This window comes from Labrus mixtus, chromosome 18, assembly GCF_963584025.1.
Source record: "Labrus mixtus chromosome 18, fLabMix1.1, whole genome shotgun sequence".
Taxonomy (NCBI): domain Eukaryota; kingdom Metazoa; phylum Chordata; class Actinopteri; order Labriformes; family Labridae; genus Labrus; species Labrus mixtus.
In genome coordinates this window covers 13,845,664-13,867,377 of record NC_083629.1, presented here as the reverse complement: position 1 = coordinate 13,867,377, position 21,714 = coordinate 13,845,664, and the positions used below count along the sequence as shown (strand labels likewise).

Here is a 21,714-nt window from a genome sequence, read left to right as displayed (position 1 = left end):
CATGAACTCTTTGTCTTTATCTCGAATCACAATTCTATAGAATTGATTTTATTTACCAAATAAATTATATATTAAAATATGAAAATTGGCTTAAGATATAAAACAAATAGATCAGTTTATCCAAACCGGAGCTGTGTGCTCACATAAAAATATCAGCTTCAGAAACATCAACAGTATCTTATTTTACGAAAAGAAAAAGAAATGTAAATCTGAGAAACTCCAAAGTTAAACTCTTAAGATTCTAATTTTTCTCAAGGCATAAAGTGAAAGGACAAATTCTTTCTTCTATATCAAACTTTTTGTAATGCAAAGATGACGGGTAAGGATGACAACAGTAGAGGTGTATTTCCTTCTAGATGTCTATCCCTTGTAAAACCCCTCCGTCTGAGACGCAGGTGCCTGGAATTTAAAAGGGTTACTACAAGAAGGAAGAGTTCACTGGTGAGAATCATAAACCATTCATGACCTTACCATTCAGAAAATCCTTAAGTGCGTACAGAAATCTGAAAATTCAAATTGTCCGTGTCTGTTGTTACTATTTCAACGTAACAAGTGGGATTACTTTGTATTCTCTTCTGACAATTCTATGCTGCTTAACAAAAGAAAAGGAATAATGTATGTCCTTGTTACAAGGGCTTCCCTCAAGGCTGATCTAAGTTAAGAAACGTAGTGTAGAATAAAATCATGCCTTTTTTTTATAGTGTTTGCTCTTTCATGTTAAGTTAAGTTATGTTTTGAAAGGCAGGGACATTTGGTTTCAGCAAGGCACCAAAGCCAACTCAAGACATTCAGACTTGAAAAAACTGGAACAAAACTTTGATTTGTAGTAAGAAAAAAAAGAAAGAAAAAAAACAGACAAATAAAAGTCGGTCCAAAAAGTGTATCTTCGAACTTTAAAAAGCTTTGATTCATGGTATTGTGAAAAAGCTGTTACAAACATGTGTTTTGTACTTTAGATTCAGGTTGTGAGAAGTCAGAGTTCATATGCAAAAATCTGCTGGTGAAGTGGGGAGTATATAAGCATAATTCAAATAAGATCTTAATGAATTGTTAAAAAGCTTAGCTCGATGATATGCAGCAGAAATTCTTTAAGGCTGACATTAAGTGTCATCTGATATTCCCTCAGTGCTTTGCACACAACTAGGACATATACTGTATGTAAATCCATTCAGAGACCTGAAGGCTGCACGGTTTCTGACCTTTCCTTTCCTGATGCTTAATTTAGTGTAAGCAATTATGTAATGTATGAGAGTGAGTGTGTTTAGTGAGAATAGAGTCACAGTGGTGGATAATGACAAAAACACAAAGACATTGAAGGCACTTAACCTTTTAGATGTCACTGAAAGGAGGAAACATCACCTCGTCTTAATCCACCGTTGACCTAAAACACACAAGCTACAGTATGAAGGCTTCCACACAACACAACATTCAGTACAGTGACAGCTACGGTCAAGGTTTTTATTTGAGTTCACGTTTAACAGAGAAGAATGTGGTATTACTCAGAACATTGGAGGTGTTCCCATCAATCCCCAAGGGCCAAAACACAGCATGCAGATACATACACAGGACAGGACAGTTCAGCATTATCTCTGGACTTGTTGAATGCAAACCTGGAGGCTGTGTTGGATAAATAGCCGGTGGTCATAAAGCAGGAACGTAGAGCAGCACCATTGTTTACCGCAGGCTATTCAGTGAAGAGTCGTGTGACGGGCGAGAGAAAAACCTCAGGAGCACGACCCACTTGATTCCTCTTGAGTCCGACATAATGGCAGAGTGGATGGAGGGCTTTGGAAAGTAAGCTCCTTTATTGCCGTAAACATATAACGTGATTAGAACTGGGTTTTAAATGGCCTTATTCTGGCTTAACAAAGTCATACATGTCTTATGGGGATTTGAGACACTGTCAGAGAAGACAGACATTACACGTTCAACAGTGGCAAACAGCTGCAATACCAAATATTATTATTACACCTGCTTCAGGTCCCTTTTAGATGGGATTTCCACATACTGGTGTAAAATGGAAATTTATGAAGGGGGTTGCCGTCTACATAGCAGGAAAACTAAGTGAAATCTTCCTAAATCAATCCAAAATGTGTTTAATCTCTTCGGTCAAGTTGACAGTTGAAATTTGAAAGAAGACTTTAAACAAACTGCTTTTAAAAGAGTTCATAGTACCTGCGTCTGGTGAACTTTATCAAAAATACCCTGAGCTTTTTGTTTAGAGTTTAAAGAAACCCATACTGTTTGTTGGGAAGCTCTTGCCTAATCACACACTTTCTTCATTATAATTGAACCATAATGATCATGTCAAATAAGAAACAGAAATTCCCATTCCTTCAGTATCTTATTTTGTGTTTTAGTTAGGATTGAATCACTGTTTGAATTGATGTTAATGGCTGAGACTGTTGTGTTTATTATGGAGAATGATTTTAAAGAGGTGTCAGAGGTGTACATAAATGATGAAATGAGATACAGTACTTAATCGTGATAATGCACAAATATGAGGCAGTAAATGCTTGCTTGACATCCTCTGATTAGTTCTTGTTTTAGCTGAAACCTCGGAAGAAGAGGATGTCTGGGTCCTGGGGAGGAGAAGAAGAGCGGGATGCAGATGTGGTTGAAGTTCACAGATAAACAGATGAAGTGAAGTGACGGCATGCGCGAGAAAAACGACTCAACCCCCCCCCCCCCCCCCCCCCCCAATGGGCTGCATGCTATATCAGATATCACGCTGCATGCATAAGAGCTGGAGAGACGGAAGTTATAATAAACAGAAAAAGTATATTACTGGTTGAAGGCCCAGAGAAGACGTTATATGACGAGAAGACGGCAACAGAATAAATGTTTCCATCTGAGCACAGCCCAGAGACAGACAGGAGAGCATGCTGGGAATGAGAAAAGGCTTCACAGGTACAAAAGAAAAACAGTTTGCTATCAGTGGCATCAATACATTTTCACTGCAGAGGACAATAGATGGTCTTAGACAAACAGCATAATGAAGAAAATTGCTGTTATGGATTGACAGGAGACAGTGACAAAGGTACAGAACAAATACTGTATGCTGTTAGTGAAGACTAACCATTATAACACCTTATCTTTAACTGGGTATTTTAACCTCGACTTTACAGACAAAGCTGAGTTCAATCTTGTACATCTTGGTGAACAGGGCAATGTTTTTTAGAGGCAGTTGAGGTGTAAATCTCAGTTAAATTAACCAACAAGCCATAAACAAGATCATCACATCATGTCAGAGGTCTACCCGCGTGACTTTTATAAGATTCAATACAAATTGATCATTTCTAAGCAGCAGAAGAGGATAATGCCTTCCCACAAACCTTCTGTAAATAATGTTTAAATACAAATTATTTGCAACTCAACATTTGTTATAAAATGGAACATAATTCAGCTTGATTTGTGTAGGAAATGTGGATAAGGAACATATCAGTAAAATGTTCACTGGCAAAAAAATGAATTGTAGATTTCTATACAAAATCCTCTCAGAGTGTCTACTGTATATTTTGTGCTATTTTCAGGCTCTCTCAATTCTTATTTAAAGTTTGGGGAATGTTGAGGTCTTGTTTTAATACAGGAAAAAAACACAACATGACAATTTCCACATTTAACAGAACCAAATCTCGAGTGTTTTAATGTATAAAACTAACCACACACAGGATTCAGGATGTGAAACCTGGTCCTGCACCTGGTAATATGCAGAAGCCACATTTAGACCAGGACTCTGCAGGTGTCGTAGATAAATGAAAAACATTTATTTCTTTTAATTAAGAAATTACCTTTGGACAAAGTCCAGGCAGCCGTTACATTTGTAATCACAACATATCTAGAAAAACAATAACTCAATAATGTGCAAAGGTAATCACAACCCTCCATTTGCTGTCCATCCCCTGTAGCTGTGAGACATCAGCAATCAGCCTCTTGCCGGACGAGTTATTCTAAGTAAGAGCTCTGACAATGAAATATGGATAAGAGTGGCGATGATCGTGGGCAGCTTTCAACAGTTTCCACAGCTTCCCGCCAACACTAATCAATCAGCCGCATTATCTGAACCACAACGGTGCTGACCTGCTGGCTGGAGATGACATTAATCCTGAGTCCTCCGGTCAGTGTGGAGGAATGACAGGACAGTATGATACAGGGCCTAATGAGGAGGAAAGGTGCTGATGCTGATGAGAGTATCTGTGGCTCTTTAACAAGCCTGCGCGATTTGATGTCCTAGTTTACAGTGAGCTGTGTGTCTCAGGGGTTCGGGATAATGAGCCGGCCCGGGATTCCCAGGGCAGAAGCTTGTGTAACCCACCTCGTGCAAGGGGACGTTCAGTCCCAGAGAGTGAAAAGTGAGAGACAGAGAGACAAGAGAGAGGGAGAGAGAGAGTGCAGGGGGGACATATTGGATGTCTGTAGGAGAGAGCTGGAGGTGGAGGAGGGGAGGGTGGTGCATGTCATCCCTGCTTGATATGCTTGTTTGTACACACCGATCATTGAATCGCCGCAACCGAGTGAGAAAAGCTTGTGTTCTCTGTGACAAAGTGACCTCGGGCTACGAGAACACTCACAGAAAGAGGAAACAGAGAAGGGAAAACAAATATGGCGGATGGTGGGAGAGAAACAGCAGAGTGAATGTAGTTGGATTTGATCCATATTGAGCTACGTCTTGTCCATGAAACACCTGTCAAAGACTTCGCCTTTCTCTCCTCTGCTTAACTCAATCAAACATTTCCCTGCAACCCTGAAAAATCTGGCTCCAAGTGCTCTCCGAAGCAAATTAGCAAATGTGGAGCTCAGTGACCTCAGTGCAGCGACCATAACACACAGAGTATGCGGCGGTGTCTGTGTGCTCCACCACCCCCCACCTCTCACTGCTGCGTCTGCATGGCTGCATTAGTTAAGCTCAAATGGGTTTTTCCGCCATGAGAAGCAGAGCATGACATGCGCTAAACAATGGCAGGCAGATGACGAGCCAGCTTCAGTTGATGATGGCCTCTGCCAATGCGCCTACTTTTTTTTTTTGTTTGTTTGTTGCTTGATGTGGAGGAATATAAGCACAGGATGACTCATGAGGGGTGCACAGGTGGCGAGGGGATCTAATGGGTCATATTTTGTGTTCTAACATGTAAAGGACTCGGGGGGAGGGGGGGTGGAGGACATGTTTAAATAAATAAACTTGTTTTTAGATGAGAGGAAGGATGTTTCTTAATGTGTTTTTCTATTACAAGATTAGCCAATGAACAAGGACACACCCAATGCTCAGAAGAGTGCAAGACACAGAGGGTAAATCTAATAAAGGAAAACTTTTTCATGGACAAATTTCACTCAATTGTAAGTTAAAAAGTATTAAATTCTCTATTCTATCTATTTTAAAATAAAGAAACTGTTAATTGTATTTTTAGGACAGCTTGCCTGAGAGTGAAGCTGGTGTTAATCTGTCTCAGCTATTAACACTGCCCCCCTCTGGCTAGCTGGCAGCCTGATTAAGAAGCAGTTTTTTGAATCAATGGGTCATTAATCGTGTAAAAAGATAAAAGCTACAGCATTAGTGACTTTTTGGACATTATCTTTTAGAACATACCCACTCATTAAAATACGGTAACCGGCTAAATTTGCACTTGGATGTTATTACAGAGTTAGTGAAGGGACACTTTAAACTGCATTCCTTCAGTGTCTTGTTGATGAGTGCATGATGAATTTATCCTTAGACACAAAAAACGTCTCCAAAAATAGCTCGTTGTTAGCATACCAGTTGACCATCACAGGAGCCATAACAATCCAAATTGTACCTGATCTATTAACTGCTCACCACTGAGCACCGTTTGAACGTTTGACCTTCTAACACGGCTCATGACATTATGTTGACATTTAAAGTAATCCCTCCCACGGTTCTTAATCCCAGTGGCCGTGGACTGCCCTGACCCATCCCTCCGAGCTGGAGCCCCTCACATGCACTAAGCACACACAGACACAGGAGACAGGGGGGGGGGGGGGGGGGGGGGGTGGGGGGGCAGACATGGCTCTGATACCCTGATAAGTCCACAAGCACCTTTGCGCTCCAGGAAGCTTAGGGGGCTTGAAACATGTAGAGATGAGAGAAAAGGCGTGTTGATAATCAGACACAAAATGAAGCATTCAATTACACACTTCAATGTTGTTCAATGTTGAGACAGTAAAGTGTACTCTAGGTCCTCCAATGTTTTAGGATTATGTCTGAGTCACAGATCAGCATCGATTATCTGAAAAATAAATTCCCAGCAATATTTGAAAAATCCACAAGTTAATTTAAGAACCCAAACATCTGTTGTAGGTAGTCTTACAATCCTCAACTGGGCTGTCACAATACCAGAATTTTAACCTTTGGTTATGATACTAGTTCAAGTCAAACTATTTCGATATCACAGCAACAAAAACGGAAGTCCTTGGAAGACTATATTGGGTCGTTTTTTGTATTTCATGGCCAAAAATTGAAAACTCCTGAACACTGTTTAACTGGCCCTAAACGTTGCTAATGGGTTTGTGCACTTTAAACAAGGATCTCCCTTTTTCCCTGCAGCAGTCTGTGGTTAGAAATGTGTCTCAAGATCTGAAGTTTTTTTTAAATCTTCTGTACTTTTCGATACTATTAATCAATTAAATTTAAAGGTTGTACTGTTTCAAGACATGCTGTATCATAACATATCAAAGTAGTGAAAATTTTGAGCACTTTAATCCTTGTTAAATCTTCTAACATCGCGATTAAAAACAACAATGTATAGTATGTTCTTTCTTACACATTAAGGCAATAGTCTGCATAAATGAATTATTTGAACGAAACATCCATGTTTACCGCTATCATAGATGTAACAAAAAGTCAAAAGTTAAGATTATCAAACATCGACATCACATTCTTCTTGTAATCAATATTTCAGTTTTAAGTACTTTTGCTAAAATTTTGTTTTCTAAAACAAGTAAATTAGTATTTTGGAGGCAACTGCTACAATTGTTTGAAAAAAATGTCTTGGGGGTGAGGGGGGGGGGGGTGTTGTTAAGTTGAAACCATAGGATAAAACAGAAGACACAAACTCAAGGACTGCCTGAGAGTCATTTGTAGTGCTTTCCTTTCTACATTATATATCTGTTAAAGCTGTAAAGATAAAGCTAGTGCCATGTGTTTAGGTCCTGTATTGCAGCTTTCCAGAGCACACAATAGGAGGAATTCCAGCTAGAATTATGTGCAGAATAAAAAGTCTGTGCTGAATAGCTCGCAGCATAATTACAACTAAGTTACTGTTGTGCGTGTTCATCTACTGTATGAGCAAAACACATCAACTTTGTAACAGATAATATAACATGTCTTTTCTCTTATTAACAAGTTTATATCACTGGCTTTGAGAAACTTCTCTTTGAGTTCAAGGTTATTTTGTTTCCCTCTAAAACCGGTATCTAAGGTCGCTCCTTGTTTTCCCCTGACGAAAGTTTCATTTGTACATAATGCCCAAACAGATACAAAGCGATGAAATGAGAGGTACAAGATGACAACCCATTTATTTAGTAATACATTCTGCAAACTAGAATTTTTATTCAAACTTCAAAGGCTAAAAAATGAAAGAAAGGAGGCGAAGAGGGGAGAAATTTTAAGGAGCAGGGAGAGAAATGCATCAATTCACAAGCAAGGAATGCAATTTGTTCAATCGACAACACAAATATTACAATTTAGTTCAGGGAACAAAGCTTTTTTAAACATTTTCTTTTTTTTCCTGCCATTCCTTTGGAGCTAGAACATAATACAAAATATACAGTTATTGAACTTTGTAAAATCACTCACAGAGGCCTCTGAGAAGCATTTGAATCAACATTGACAATACGTATCTACAACACACTAAAGCTATTCTTGAATGTAACCATAAATAGAGCAGACATGAATGTATGTACGCACATATCTGAATGCTTACAAGGTTACCATGTTAAAACACTTGCATTTGTTAAAGGTATGATATCGGCCGCAGTGAAAATAAGCTTTCAATACCTAGATTCAAAAAGTAACATGGGGAGAGAATGTAGCATACAAACCAGCGATGGTTGAAAAGTTGTACCTTGTGAAAACCAGGACAAAGTCACTTTGTAGATAGCTTATGTACCCTAACATTGGGACAGTTTGTTAAATCTGTAAGGGTGCAATGTCAGCAGCGTCACTTCTCGTAGTGTTTAGTTGAACAAGTACTTTAGGGGGCAACATGAGATTGGGTAAGGCAAATCGGTGAGCTTATTTATGAGCTGAAAAAGGTCAGCAAAGTGAGGCTCGGGTCACCCTGTGAGGGGACAAATAAACCGCCACTGCTAAGGGTCACACAGTAAACGCCACAACCGAGGTACATCAATATGTATACGAGGGTGCAAGCATTTAAAATCTCTTCTGCCAGGTAGTCCTCCGTACAAGAATATACAGGATGCATTCCAGGCAACCAAAGGTAACTCTGTAAATAGCTATATATTCTTTTTTTTCTCTACAATAACAATTTTCTGGGAAAAAAAAAGAGAAAAAGCTGATTATACAGATGATCAGTGCATATGACTATCGCCATGTAGTCACATCTACTTTTCTCACACGTCTCACATGTCTAAAACCCTGAACTCTCCATACAATTCTAGATTTGAGCTAAGTGAGCCACACACAAGTGGACGAGGAGGTGAAATGACCCAGGTGAGCGTTTAAGGGAGTGTGTGTGTGTCTTTGTGGACATATGTGTGGGAGAGGGTGGGGTCAGCTTATACCACAAGGCCAATAGTGTTTCTAGTTACTAATTTCATTACCTGTTTGTTAGAATCAGCACAATTCAGTCAAATACTTTACATGAGCGCAGGCTTACCCGGCTCAAATAGATCAGTGTTAAAAAGCATTAAAAGAGAGAACCACAAAAACTGCGTACATTGAAGTCTCCACACATGAACGGCTTTCTGAACAGTTTGAAACTACATAACACAAGACAAAAACATTTCCTATTCATGTTATGAGGTATTTCAGTTCATTACAAATGAAAACAAGGACACTAGATGCTTGAGATCCTTTTTTTTTTTGTTCACTTGGGGATGGGGAGAAACGGAACATAATTTAAATTAAACACCAAAATGGGAAAAATCAAAGCTAAGCCACTTCCGATATCTGTTAACATTCCAGCTACAGCGTTTTTGAACATGAAAAAAAGGCTGATTTTTACATGTATTAATATTTTAGTTTGTGGGTTAAAGAAGTGTGTAATAAACCAGTAATGGTTAAAGGGTCACTTCCTGAATTTGGACATTTTAGGGGCGTTGCAAATAGCCAAGAAGTGTTGGGGAATCAATGTTCTCCAGATGCAAAGAAACTGTCTTTGCTCCTTAAAAAATGCATTAAATGTTTTTTATGAGTTACACAATGGGTGTTGAAAACTGAGATATTTAGTGCACATACAGATGAACTATAAAATCTGATTTCTATTGCTTACATGTCAAGCTTTTTCCACAAGTTCTTCTGAAACAAACTGATTAAACTGACTTGAAGAGTGTTTTAAAGTAAATACTTACAAGTGATAGAAATCTGTCATTTTAACCCAAAACTAAATGAATCATGTGACATTTTTACTCTTCTGCTTTTTTTTGGTTGCAGTTTGGTTTGTTGCTTTTTTTTTTTTTAATGTGAAAATTCAGTGAAGATACATTTGAAGGCAAACACACTTACAACACATTTCCAACCAGACATGTTTGCAGTCTTAAAAGGTCTACTAAGTTAATAATGTCACTTCTACAGTGGCCGACTGTTAAGCCGTACTCCATGGTGTTCTCACTTCAAACACATACTGAAGTGTGCATACAAATGTTTTGTACCTTTACACGTATGTGTCTGAAGGCCTGACAAACACGTTCAATGATATTCCACACAAACCTGCACTTCAGCCAGTGGTTAAATCGCATTTTTCTGAAAGTTAACAGTTTAATGCCAAGTTACTATTAATATGCACATTACTGCCTCTGCAGTCAGCAAATGTGTTTTCCAATACATCCAGTGATCTATTGATTATTCATTCTAGTAGAGCAGGGAGGTGCTCATCAGAAGAGATCTCAACAGCACCCCCAGTGGTCAAAAACTCAACAGAGTACCTCTAAAAGTTATGAATAAATAGAAATCTTAAAAGTTCATTTTACTCTCCTACAGTTAAACCTTCAAACATCTTTTACAGGTTTACAGTATATTGTTTATCATAGTATAGATTTCATAATCATTTCATTTGAGCTGTCTTTGGCTTTTTTTTGCCACAAGAGCAGATCAGGGAGCAGCTCATTTAGAGATTTAGGATTTAATGAAAGTTGAAATTCATTAATAAGCTACCGAACACAAAACCAAAACATGCGGTGGAATAGTTAGGATTGTCATGGTGATGTATGAAGAATTACAAATGTATTACATGACTTTTGTGTGTTCAGAGGTGATTAGAGGGAAATATTAGCCAAATATATCCACGTCTAACTAACCAACCCGACACAAACCAGAATCAATTTTTTTCCACGGCAAAAAACTACTTCAAGGGACATGATTTATTCCTTGAAAGTTAAAGTCAAAAATATATACATACATAAATTTCAAACAATTTGCAATTTTAACACAAAAATGGCGAAAAAGAGAAAGAAAAAAAACATTTCTCTTGCAGGATTTAAATATCTATTGAGTGTAAAGAACAGATTTAGTTGCCGACTTATCTTTGCAGAGGGGAAAATAAACTTTAAAACAAATCTAAATCAACCCACAGACTATGAACTGTACTGTGCTGTGCTATGGCCTGTGGTGCTTTGGGGAATAAAAAGATGCAATGCAACAATAAGAACTCAATGTAAAGAGAGAATTTGTTCTTGGTTTGAATGTCTAACTGAAGAGTACGGGGGGGACATTTGTTTGAGTTTGAGGGTCAAGAGTTCCTGCTGTAGTAAATTCTCTAAAAGAAATCAGTGCTTAATCTGTTCACATGAGTCAAATCAACATGTCAAAGGCAGAAGCTAAAAAAGTGTATCTGTACCACACAACAAAATGAATTCCTTAAAAAACATAACTTGGCATGGGCTGTCATAAAGCTGAAACAGGAGATTATAAATCATATGGCACCCGTAACGGGTACTGCGAATAATGTACATTTAGAAACTGGTATTCAAATATGACACACTAGGTTTGGAAACTAGTCAAGCTCTGACTAGCTGCAAACCATTGTACACGATGTGAAAAGTGAATTACTTGTGTCATCTCAGGTTACAGTATAGTTGTGATGTATATCTTGACATTGTTCAAATAGCATTACAGCATGTAAACTCTGTTATCCAAAGCTGTTTGGAATTCAGAAGTAGTGAAGTAGTAAAGTCTATATTTTGAGTTGTCGGGGAACACTTGCTGAAAAAGGGGAGACGACGAGTTAGAGCATTTCCCTTAAGTTCCAGCCTGGTCTGTTGTCTGACCACCTCAGCTAATTTTAAATTAAAGTTGCACGAGAGCCGCCTCTACACAAACACATGTGCGCGCATACATACACACAAGCACCCACGCACGCTTGCAAGTATCTATTGCACAGACAAATGTGTTAACAGGGGTCTTACTTTTTCATCAGATGCCTTGAAGAAGTGAAAAAAAAAAAGTATTTTTCACTGCACACTTCCAAAATGACTGAGAAAACACTGCCATTATTTTTTAAGCATGTACAGAAAACCACTTACAAAAATAAAATACAATAAAAAAAAAAAAGCATAGGGAAAATATAATTAGGATTTAAATGGTATGATATAGAGAGCTTACTGTGCTGTCAACTATACAATTTACCCGTTTCTTAAAAAGGAGCATAGACCAACTGAAAAAAATACAATAAAGAAAAGTAAAAGCGCAGAGACATTGTTGTGCCTGGAGGACAAGCAGAAATATTCACTGAATAGACATTTGTTACAATTCCAGAAGAGCAGGAAAAGGCAGATAGTGCATAAAAAGGTTCTCTTTTTCATTTCTTTCATTTTTTAACTTAAAATCAAGCTGCATTAAATACAGGCTGTTTGTACAGGACAATTGCACTTCACAAAAACAGAAATATACAAACACACACAAGGAAATGTGAATCAAATTAATTACAGCAAAAAAAAAGAAAATCACTACTTAAGCTGATTATTTAACAAAAAGAAAGAAGACCTTGTGGACTCACTTGTTACGGGTTACTTTAGAGGAGAGTATTAAGGTGGGTGAACATAAAGGGGAGACGAGACGGCAGGGATCCTGAACTCCAAAGTGGACTGGTGCTGCACTATTCCAGGTTTGTGTGCATGCAACTCCTCTTCCTCCTCCCTCTTCTCCTCCTCCTCCCATGAAATTCCCTTCTTAGAAACCAATAGCTCAGAGTGACGGAGAGACAGACTGCTGAGCTGAGCTGCTGTTGGTCTTGAGAGGATGGTGGTTTGTAAACGCTATGCTGTGTTAGTGGTAGGAGGTTGTGTTACCACATGTCGTCTGTGGACGCAGAGTCCTTGATAAGAGAGAAGAGGAAGGAAAAACCCTTCAGACTCTGGCCTTACATCCTCCAGCTCTTTATCAAGAGCTGTTCTAAGCATGAATGATACAAACTGATAAGACAATACAATCATTCAGGAGGTTATAGAAAAGCTTTTCAACCAGTATCATCATGGTCACCCACATCTTTGACATTAGTGTAAATTCTTTCACAGATAATCTTTGGATGAAGAAATATGTCATTTCAAGTGCTGCATTGAAACTTGCCAAGTGTATGGCGAAATTTGACAGCATTCCTATAGATAACACTCTTTACTCATTCGCTAAAATAATTCAGATGAAACGGCAACAAATAAGATCTATATTATCTTCGGATACAAATGTTACAAGTTTGAAATGACTTCAAAGATTTGTGGATAAATAGAAGCAGCAAGTAACTAAAATCAGATTCATCACTGCTTCTAGTCTGACTGAATTGAATAAATGTATAAAAGTAGTAAGAAATAATAACCTTACAACTTTCATAAAAGCATAAATATGTTTTCTAATTTGAGATTTCTCCAAAAACTGTATACGTTTCATATTTTCATTTTTGCAGAAAACAACTTCAAGACATTCCCATGAGGACGTGAATCCCCCTAGTACAGTACCTTAACTCTTCCCTGGCACTGAATATTAATTGAATTATATTTAAATGTATGGCATCCAACTCATGTGGCCAGAGGGACAAAGAGAAATTGAAAGAGAGTGTGCGTATGTGGACTTATAAAACAAATATTGGTATTTTGATCTTAAAGGAGCGCTAAAAAAATCTTGCGCTCCTGAAGTGAAGTGTACAAACTACTCTGCTGACTAGAGTCTGTGTTAATAGTGCCAAAAACAGAGATCTCATAAAAAAGGAAAAAAAAAGAGATCTCATAAAAAAAAAAAAGAAAAAAAAAAGAGTCCTCTGCAGATGTTTCTTATTATAGAATCTTAAACAATATTGCCGACGGCTCATCAGTGGAAGCAAGATATTTTTAGTAGACTTGTTCCATTGATACCAGTATCAGACTTGGATGCTGCCTAAAATAGTGTCAATAATTGACAATCAAGTCAGTCAATGCACACGCCACATACCACAAACCCCTCGAAAATCTGCCGATTTCAGGGATATTATCAGGTGGTAATAAAAACATCAACTGTGTGCTGTTAACAGAGAGTTTACTGTTAATCAAGGCTAGCATCAGCAATCAGTATTTTCCACCAATACTATAGATACCTTTCTTTAAAAAGCAGGAATCAAGCTATAGAACACCTTTGCAACATGGCATGGGATATCAACAAAATGACCAGGACTCGTAATCTTCCAATCTGTTTAAGGCACCCTGTGTTTCAGGTTTAGGGCAGTTTGTGATGGTAATGAAGTTACAATGCTTTTGACTGACCAGAAAGATGTACATTTTCTACAGGAAGTGGGTTTTTTTTTTTTTTTTTTTTTTACAAAAACTGTTGAAATTTGAATTTGACTGAGAACAGAAAATTCATAAAGAATAAGTTTGGGTCTGAACTTGTTCAAACTGATTGTCTGATCTAGTGACCTTTCCCCCCTTCTAAATCAGACAACCTCGGCATTAATAAAAAATTTGAATAGGAACATTTAAAATGTGAAAGTAGACAAGAACTGCACGCTAACACATCACAGGACTGGACACCAACAAGTGAGCAAGTGACTATCAGCTGTTTTCAGTTTTCCCAAAGATTGATGGTCTAACCTGCTCAGTTGTCAGCAAACAGAAAAAAGTGATATATGTTGGTTATTTTTGCGAAGATTCATGCATCTGCATTCATTTGCACAGGAAGAAATCCCAAACGATACCAAGAAGAATGTCACCCCCCCTCCTCACTTGCTGCTGTATGACATCACTTGTAGTAAATGTCAACATTTTTTGTGCTATATTTGAAAGCCTCCCTTGAATAAGGGCTTATATATAGATATATATATATATTCACACAAATAACTGCTGTGTAAATCTAGGCCTGTTTGAATGGTGCAGTAGTTGCTAAATTAAATGTGATGTCCATCTTTACTTTCATGTTTAATTCTTCTCTCTGGTACAGTTGGGCCTAACATGTTTGGGTCCCATGGTGCAAATGACTCAGATTTTTGAAAATACCTACTTTAGTCAAGCTTCAACATGGATGAATGTGTAACAAGCCCCTACTTCTACTACTTCTCTACTTTACTTCTTCGACAGAGGCTGTCATTAGAATGATCTGATCTTTAAATATCGTCTCATTGCAGGTTGTGAACTGTGTCGTTTAGCTAAGATAAGTTTCAGGTCCGCCCTGGTTTCTACAGATAGGCAAACATAAAAAGGACTTGGATCAGGGCCAAGAAAACTTGATTGAGACATCCCTGATGTTTATGCTTGTTGATACATTACCTAGCTACAAAAGGTGAACTGTCTGCACCCAGTTCTGGCTGCTTGACAATAGACAGTTTAAGAGACTTGCCAACTCTGAATGTCACTCAAGTCACAGCAACAGTCTACAAATTACCCAGACAAACAGGCCATGAGCATGTTTATTAGCAAACCCAAAAAAATGAAATCAGACTATTTTTAATTTGAAAATGTACTTTCACCGTACACATCAGTTCATTTTGGTCCATTTAGTATTCTAGATATCAATTTACTAGTACAAAGGGTGAACTTTCTGTCTGATCAGTTCCTGTTTTACATTTATTTTATTTTTTAAATCACACTAAATTTGTTTAAGTATTTAGTATATTGCATGGGCATAATAACTAATATTTTGTAAAGAATAAAGAAAATGGTCTGTTGGAGGAAGACAATATCCTTACAGGCAAAACGCATGGACCGCAGAACCAGTAGGGCCGGTGGGACCAGAGCCGACCAACTTTTAAATATACAAATAATAATAATATTAATCAGTAGGCAGATAATCATACACTGAAGCAGCCTATCAGAGAGCAATAAATTATGTTTTTTCTAAAGATGAAATCACTTATTGTGTCATGTGATGTAAACACATTTTCTGACATTACACATAGCTTTTACCTACAGAATAATGAAACGTCAGAGTAAAACAATTTTCTGGGCAATGTCAAAAAAAGTTGAGAAGGGGATTGCTCAAACTGGAGCTGATAATGAGCGCCGTTATACGAAGAGTTGTAGTGAGTTTGAAATGTAACTTCAAATTGTACGATATGCACGTGATGTGGATAGAGGTGCAGATGGTGCTGGAACACCCCATAAAATAAGAAATTAAGTCAATTATCTTATAAATACGTTTATAACTTATGTTTACCCCTTTCTCTGGGATATGTAGATCAAGTTCATCGATATGTGTAAGTTGATGTTTCTCTAGAATTACTTTTCATTGATTATACCTTCAATAACTTTAAATCAACTTCTGAGAGAGATGGAGAGAGCGTGCCATTACTCACATGAGTGGAGTGAAAAGAAACCAATCATTCATTTGATCATTGCCCTTATGCAACTCAGTTTACCAGTCAAGTTTGTGAACAACACTGCAGAATACAGTCTTTGTTAACAGACTGATATTGTCTCATAAACAGCACTGATGTCGAGTGTACTATCAATGTCTGGCCATGTGCTTGTCACCTGTATAAAATGAATGGATCCTTTCTGCTCTGATAATTAAAATCTATGAAGTGGTCATTAGTTATATTTGTGTGAACTTTACTTTTTAAGTTTTTTTTATCTGTTGAATTTATTCATAACAACTTATACAGTGTTTCCCACACATAGATGATATTTATGGCCACCCAGGTATGTTTCATGACCGTTTTTGGTTTAACAGCACGGCCGAGAGATAGTACCCGAGAGTGAGAGAAAAAAAGAGAGTGAGATACCTCCTGTACATGCAACGATTATGGTGCCATGTCTCATTTTTAAACTTAAGCTTCTCATGCCATTGTTTTAAATTTGTATCTGCAGCTGCAGTGATGCGTGTCATATGCCTGGATCCCCGATGTGATGACGGAATATCCCAAAAAACATTTCAAAATGCAGGTTACGTACTTGATTGTCTAACATACTGCTGGTGAATTTTGCAAATAAACCAAAATTAACAGAGCCACTACATGAGGCAATGTAAGCCGCAGTGTGTGGGAAGGATGAGAGGATGGGAGCAGGTATTTGTGTGGTGAGTGTGTAAGCGCATGTATGGATAAAAGAATAGAAGGAGAACAGAGTAAAGATGAGCAGATTAAGTTGTTTGTTAACAAACTAAAATGAATAAGATAATAGAGCACAAATCATATATATACTAACCTAATATTAAAATATAATCAAAGCTAGTTTAAAAAAAGAAAGGTTACCCCACCCCGCCTAGGTACAGCGTAATTCTATGGGGGAAACACTGTTGAACTGAATGAGATCTGCGGTCCATGGTGATACCAAGGCTAGTCACAGACGCTATTCAAAGGGACCATAAGAAGTATTTTTCTTTAAAAATAAATTTATTTTGGGGCTTTTGATGCCTTTATTACCGAGATTGGACAGTGGGTAGAGTTGGAAATCAGAAGTTCTAGTGCCAATGTGACACACTGGCTGTTAACTGTTAACCCAATAGACCAAAGAATGTTATCTGAATTATATTTAACCTTGTAGCCTCTTCTGTTTTCTGTGGTGCAGCAGGATAAGTTTGTGATGGTCTTTTAGGATCTGTATCCATGTCTTTCAAAAGGTCAAATCTAACACCAAATTTGTATTATACTCAGCAAAACATAACCTACTATTTCAAAGTCATGTCTTCAGAATTAAAGATACTGAATGAGCGGGATAGTTATATTCAGTGAAGGCCAAAAGACAAAATTTAAGGAAGCACTGCCCACTCTGCAAGTAAAAACATGAAAAAATGTTTTCTTTATTCTATCCAAACCAAGCACATGGGTGCGGCGCACAGGTAGAACCACAGCGCCAAGGACAGCTCAAACAGAGCAAAGAGGAGAGAAGTGATAAGAGGTGTCACATGAGAGACTTGGAGGGAAAAGTTTCTTAAGAGAAGACGACAAGAACAAAAGGCTTCTTGACAGACTGTTGTTAGGAATAAGGCAAGTGAAGACTGAGAGCATGCAAAAATAAGTCTGTGGTCTGATAAAAAAGATCAAGGGACCCAGAGCCATGATGTTACATGCTATCAATCCCATCCACCTGACTGTACCACATCAAGTAGTTGTTTATTTGCAGCAGCAACAAGTGGCAAGAAAGAAGGCAGAATTTTTTTTGTAAGGAGCCTAAATATGAAGGACATGTTTGTTCTTTAAAAAAAAGACAACAGTGCAAGGGTGAAAGAGAATTCCCCTCTTACAACAGAGTGATTCAGGTGCTTACTCATTAAAGCATACACATTCATCTAATTTAAAGACTTTTTTTGGGATTCTTGATGTCATATTATTAATGTTTTAATAAAAGTAAAGTCATCACTTGAGCAGGTCCTTGACCAGGCCAAACCTCACTCACATTAGATTCAGTCAGAACTATTGCAAGAATTGTTTAGAAATACTGGAGCAAATCTGTAACATGTGGGTAAGATGACAAGGATGTTTCCTAGAAGACCTGAAGTTTGTCAAGGCTGCAAAAGCTGGATCAGTTGACAACTCAGTAAGATGGTTGAATAAGGTAAGTAACAGTCAAGATTTGTACAAGTCAATTTGAATCAATCTTTGAAAACATTTAAGGAATGCTATTTTACTGTGCCAATGGAAAGCTTTGTGAAAAATGGTGGCAAATTTTGTTTTTCTATCTGCACCACATAATACAGAGGAGGTAAAGAACACAACAGCTTTCTGAAAGTACCCTTATTAAAAATCAAAAAGTCCATCTCTGTACAAAAATGAAATATTGAAACAATGTACCAAATGTCTATGTCAAGGACAAGATGAAACGTGCAAACATTTTAAATGTTGCACTCACATTGATCACATCAAAAAGCATGATCTCCAACATGACGAGGGCAACAGCTCTGATGTCTCTTTGTGTTCAAAGGAGGGATGAGCAATGTTTCTTGTAAAACAGAATTTGAACAAATTCTGGATTTCACTCCATCAACACAAAACCTGAAAATGTCACACATTAGCTCTTCCCTCTTTTCTTTAAAGGGAACTAACTTTTGAAATCAGCTCATGTGATACAAAACTCTGCTTTTTGGCACCTGCAATGCAATTCTTGTCTTTAGTTAGAACTAGACCAAAGTAAGGCTGTTGAAGTACTACTCTGGTTCTTTCCCATAGATATTCAGAGTATTTTCTCATGGTCTCGGTCAAACAGATTCTTCTTAGTAAACAAAAAACTATGGCACTTAAAAAAAAAAGTTTCTCTTTTTCTTCAGCTCACATAAAATGAACAGAAGGCAAAGAGATGCCCTACACAGGTCACTTTGGCATCGTAGTTTTTTGGTTGTTGTTGCCCACACCCTTTTGAGTCCATTACCCGTAACATGAAGATTTCCTTGTACTACACTGTTGAATACCCCCATGCTTAAAATTGTTAATATTTACTGGTTATACATTAAAAAACACATGCATTGTCCAAGTCATGCACACTTGTTGGGGACACAATGACAAGCTGTAATACTTACTGTGTCATCACTTCGGTAGGGGTTGAGTTTGTTGTAGACTGCTTCAATAACACTTCGTCTGGAGAAGAAAGAGAACAGAAACATTTCATGTCAATTAAAACTGAAAACATAATGGACTCAAGAAACCCAGTGATTAAACTGAAAATAATCTGTCAGAAATTAAATGTATTTTAAGTTACTTTTTCATTAGTTCAAAACAAAAATCTCACTTACTTGCTTGCGAGCTCTCCTCCAGGAGGGAGGTTAGGGATGCTTTCAGATGCTAATGTTCGCATAACATGGACCAGATCTGGGATGCCTTCATCCCCCTGCTTTTTGATGATCTCTGATGGGAAATAAAAATGAATTCATTTTAAACATTTTAAGGGAGGACATGAGTGGTTATACAAAATATACTAGAAGTATACAACATGTTGATTTGTAAGATTTTTTCTCATAGTCCACTGCACAGCTCCTACATTGCACCTTTTTTACATTTTGTGTTTTTTATATTTTTTTATTCTATTTTATATATTATTATATATATAATAGCTTCTTAGACTGTATTATTTAAGTTGTTGCTAGTTCTGCCTTATTTCCTTGTTAATTGTTTAGCACCAATACACCAAGTCAAATTCCTTGTATGTGTAAATGTACTTGGCAATAAAACCTGATTCTGATTCTATGTATGTTTACATAAAACATACATATAACAGTGGAGAGAAACTATTTTCAAACTACAGACTAATATCTTGCTTTCCCAATTTCCAAAAAATTTGAGAAACTATTTGCTCAAAAGGCTTTATAATTTCATAGAAAACACAATTTATCGAGTGACAGCCAGTATGGTTTCAGAGCAAGTAGATGCACCTCAATGGCAGTGATGGAACTGTTGGAAATGTTGGAAAAATACGCTACTTCAATAAAAATAAATAAGGAATAGAGTGCGGCTTATTAATGAAAAATATTTAAAATACGGTACTAGAGGTTAAGCATACTCATGGTTAAAAAAATATCTTGATGACAGATATCAATACGTTCATAATAAACATTTTTAAATCAAATTTACTTAAAGTTACTTGTGGTGTCCCGCAAGGGTCTGTGCTTGGCCCTAAACTGTTTATAATCTATATTAATGATATCTGTAATGTGTCTAAACTGTTATAAATTGCTTTATTTGCAGATGACACAAATCTATACTGCTCTGGTAAAAGTTTGGAACAGCTTTTAAATACAGTTGAAAGTGAATTAAATGTATTAAAGAAATGGTAGGATAGTTATGTTATCATTGTATTAACCAACACAAATTCTATACCTTTGTTGCAAAAGAAATGTATACAAATTGTAAATCAATGCCTACATTATGAACCCACCAACTCACTATTTATCAAATTACATAATAGATTGCGAATTACGGATTTTGCGTTGATCTGATTCTAATGAAATGTCTCATGAAATGCTGGAACTTCAGTTTTTGTTAATCATTCTATTGTATGACTTGGGTAGTGCAGTGTTTGGTTTGGTAGTGAAGTTAAAGGGTTGCCTAACAGGGTTTGTTCTGTATATTATTTGTAAATTTCATATTTTATTTATTTTTCACATTTACATGAAAGATCATATAATTATGTGTTTGTTTGTTCTTGATTTTTTAAATGCTGACCGAAATAAACTTCACATCATATTTTAATCATTTTTCTGTAAAAGCATTAGAGTTAAGGGGTGATAACTATACCTTTATAGATATTGCTGTTAAATGCTGTGTTTTATGATGTACCGGTAATAGATAGGCTAACTGTTAACACTAACAAAAAGATACTTTGAAATTGTGTCTTCTTTTTTTAATGTTTTTTCTTCAGCCATAACATCCAAAGTATTCTTTTGGTCCATGCTGGAGGAGTAATACCTTTACTTGAGTCGTCTTTTTCTCAAGGATCAAGGTTCAAGGCTCAAGGCTCTTGGGAAAGGTGGTCTCATACAGATAATAGAGCTCTTTTGAGATTAATTTGAATTTTAACTTTAATATTAATCTTAATTTGATATTGTCTCCTGACAGAATAATAAAAAGGTATGGTAGCTTAACAATCAAAGGGAGTGGAAACACTTTTTGAGACCTATAGTCAGCTACTGGTCCCACAGTGGAAAAATATGAACTAGTAAATGGTTGTAAAGACAAGTAGTTTCTTCTGGTTGAAAAGTCAGCATCGATCAATATGCTGAACTATTTCTAGATGAAATAGTCACTGATGTTAAAATATAACTCATTCTCTTAAAAGCTCTTGTACAAAATTGATTTAAAATATAGGTTGCTATGGATTATAAATAGCTGAAAAAGTTTTAATTGATGATCAAACTTACAGCCTTAAGCTTACTTAATTAAATCCCACTACCCTATACATCGCATTGAACAGTGTAAGCCAGTTTTCAACAGTATGGGTGATTACCTACTTTTACATTTAGCCTAAAGCACATTAAAGAAAAAAATCTTTACACATTGGACAAGTGCCTGAGACTAAATGTTAGGTCTGTAGGTTAATGTTTCATGCTAAAAACTTCCAGTATGGCAAGAATATCCTGAATACAAACACTATGAACTGCTCACATGATGGGCTAAAACACTAAGTTTTAAGTACAGTTAA

At 36.9% G+C, this 21,714-nt stretch overlaps 1 protein-coding gene across 3 annotated transcripts in view; it reads right to left on the bottom strand.

The window, feature by feature from the left end:
* The window catches only part of ppm1aa (protein phosphatase, Mg2+/Mn2+ dependent, 1Aa), a 35,379-nt gene that overhangs the window by 11,126 nt on the left and 2,539 nt on the right, over nucleotides 1-21,714 (bottom strand). The window contains exons 4-6 of one of the 3 annotated variants that reach the window (XM_061063465.1): nucleotides 19,313-19,424; nucleotides 19,100-19,157; nucleotides 1,445-2,582 (exon numbers count right to left, since the gene is read on the bottom strand). In XM_061063465.1, the coding sequence (XP_060919448.1) occupies nucleotides 2,547-2,582; nucleotides 19,100-19,157; nucleotides 19,313-19,424 (206 nt within the window). In that variant the 3' untranslated portion in view covers nucleotides 1,445-2,546. Of the gene's footprint in view, nucleotides 1-1,444; nucleotides 2,583-7,511; nucleotides 12,507-19,099; nucleotides 19,158-19,312; nucleotides 19,425-21,714 lie in introns of those variants that run through there. The other 2 variants (XM_061063466.1, XM_061063467.1) reach the window with 2 other exon arrangements.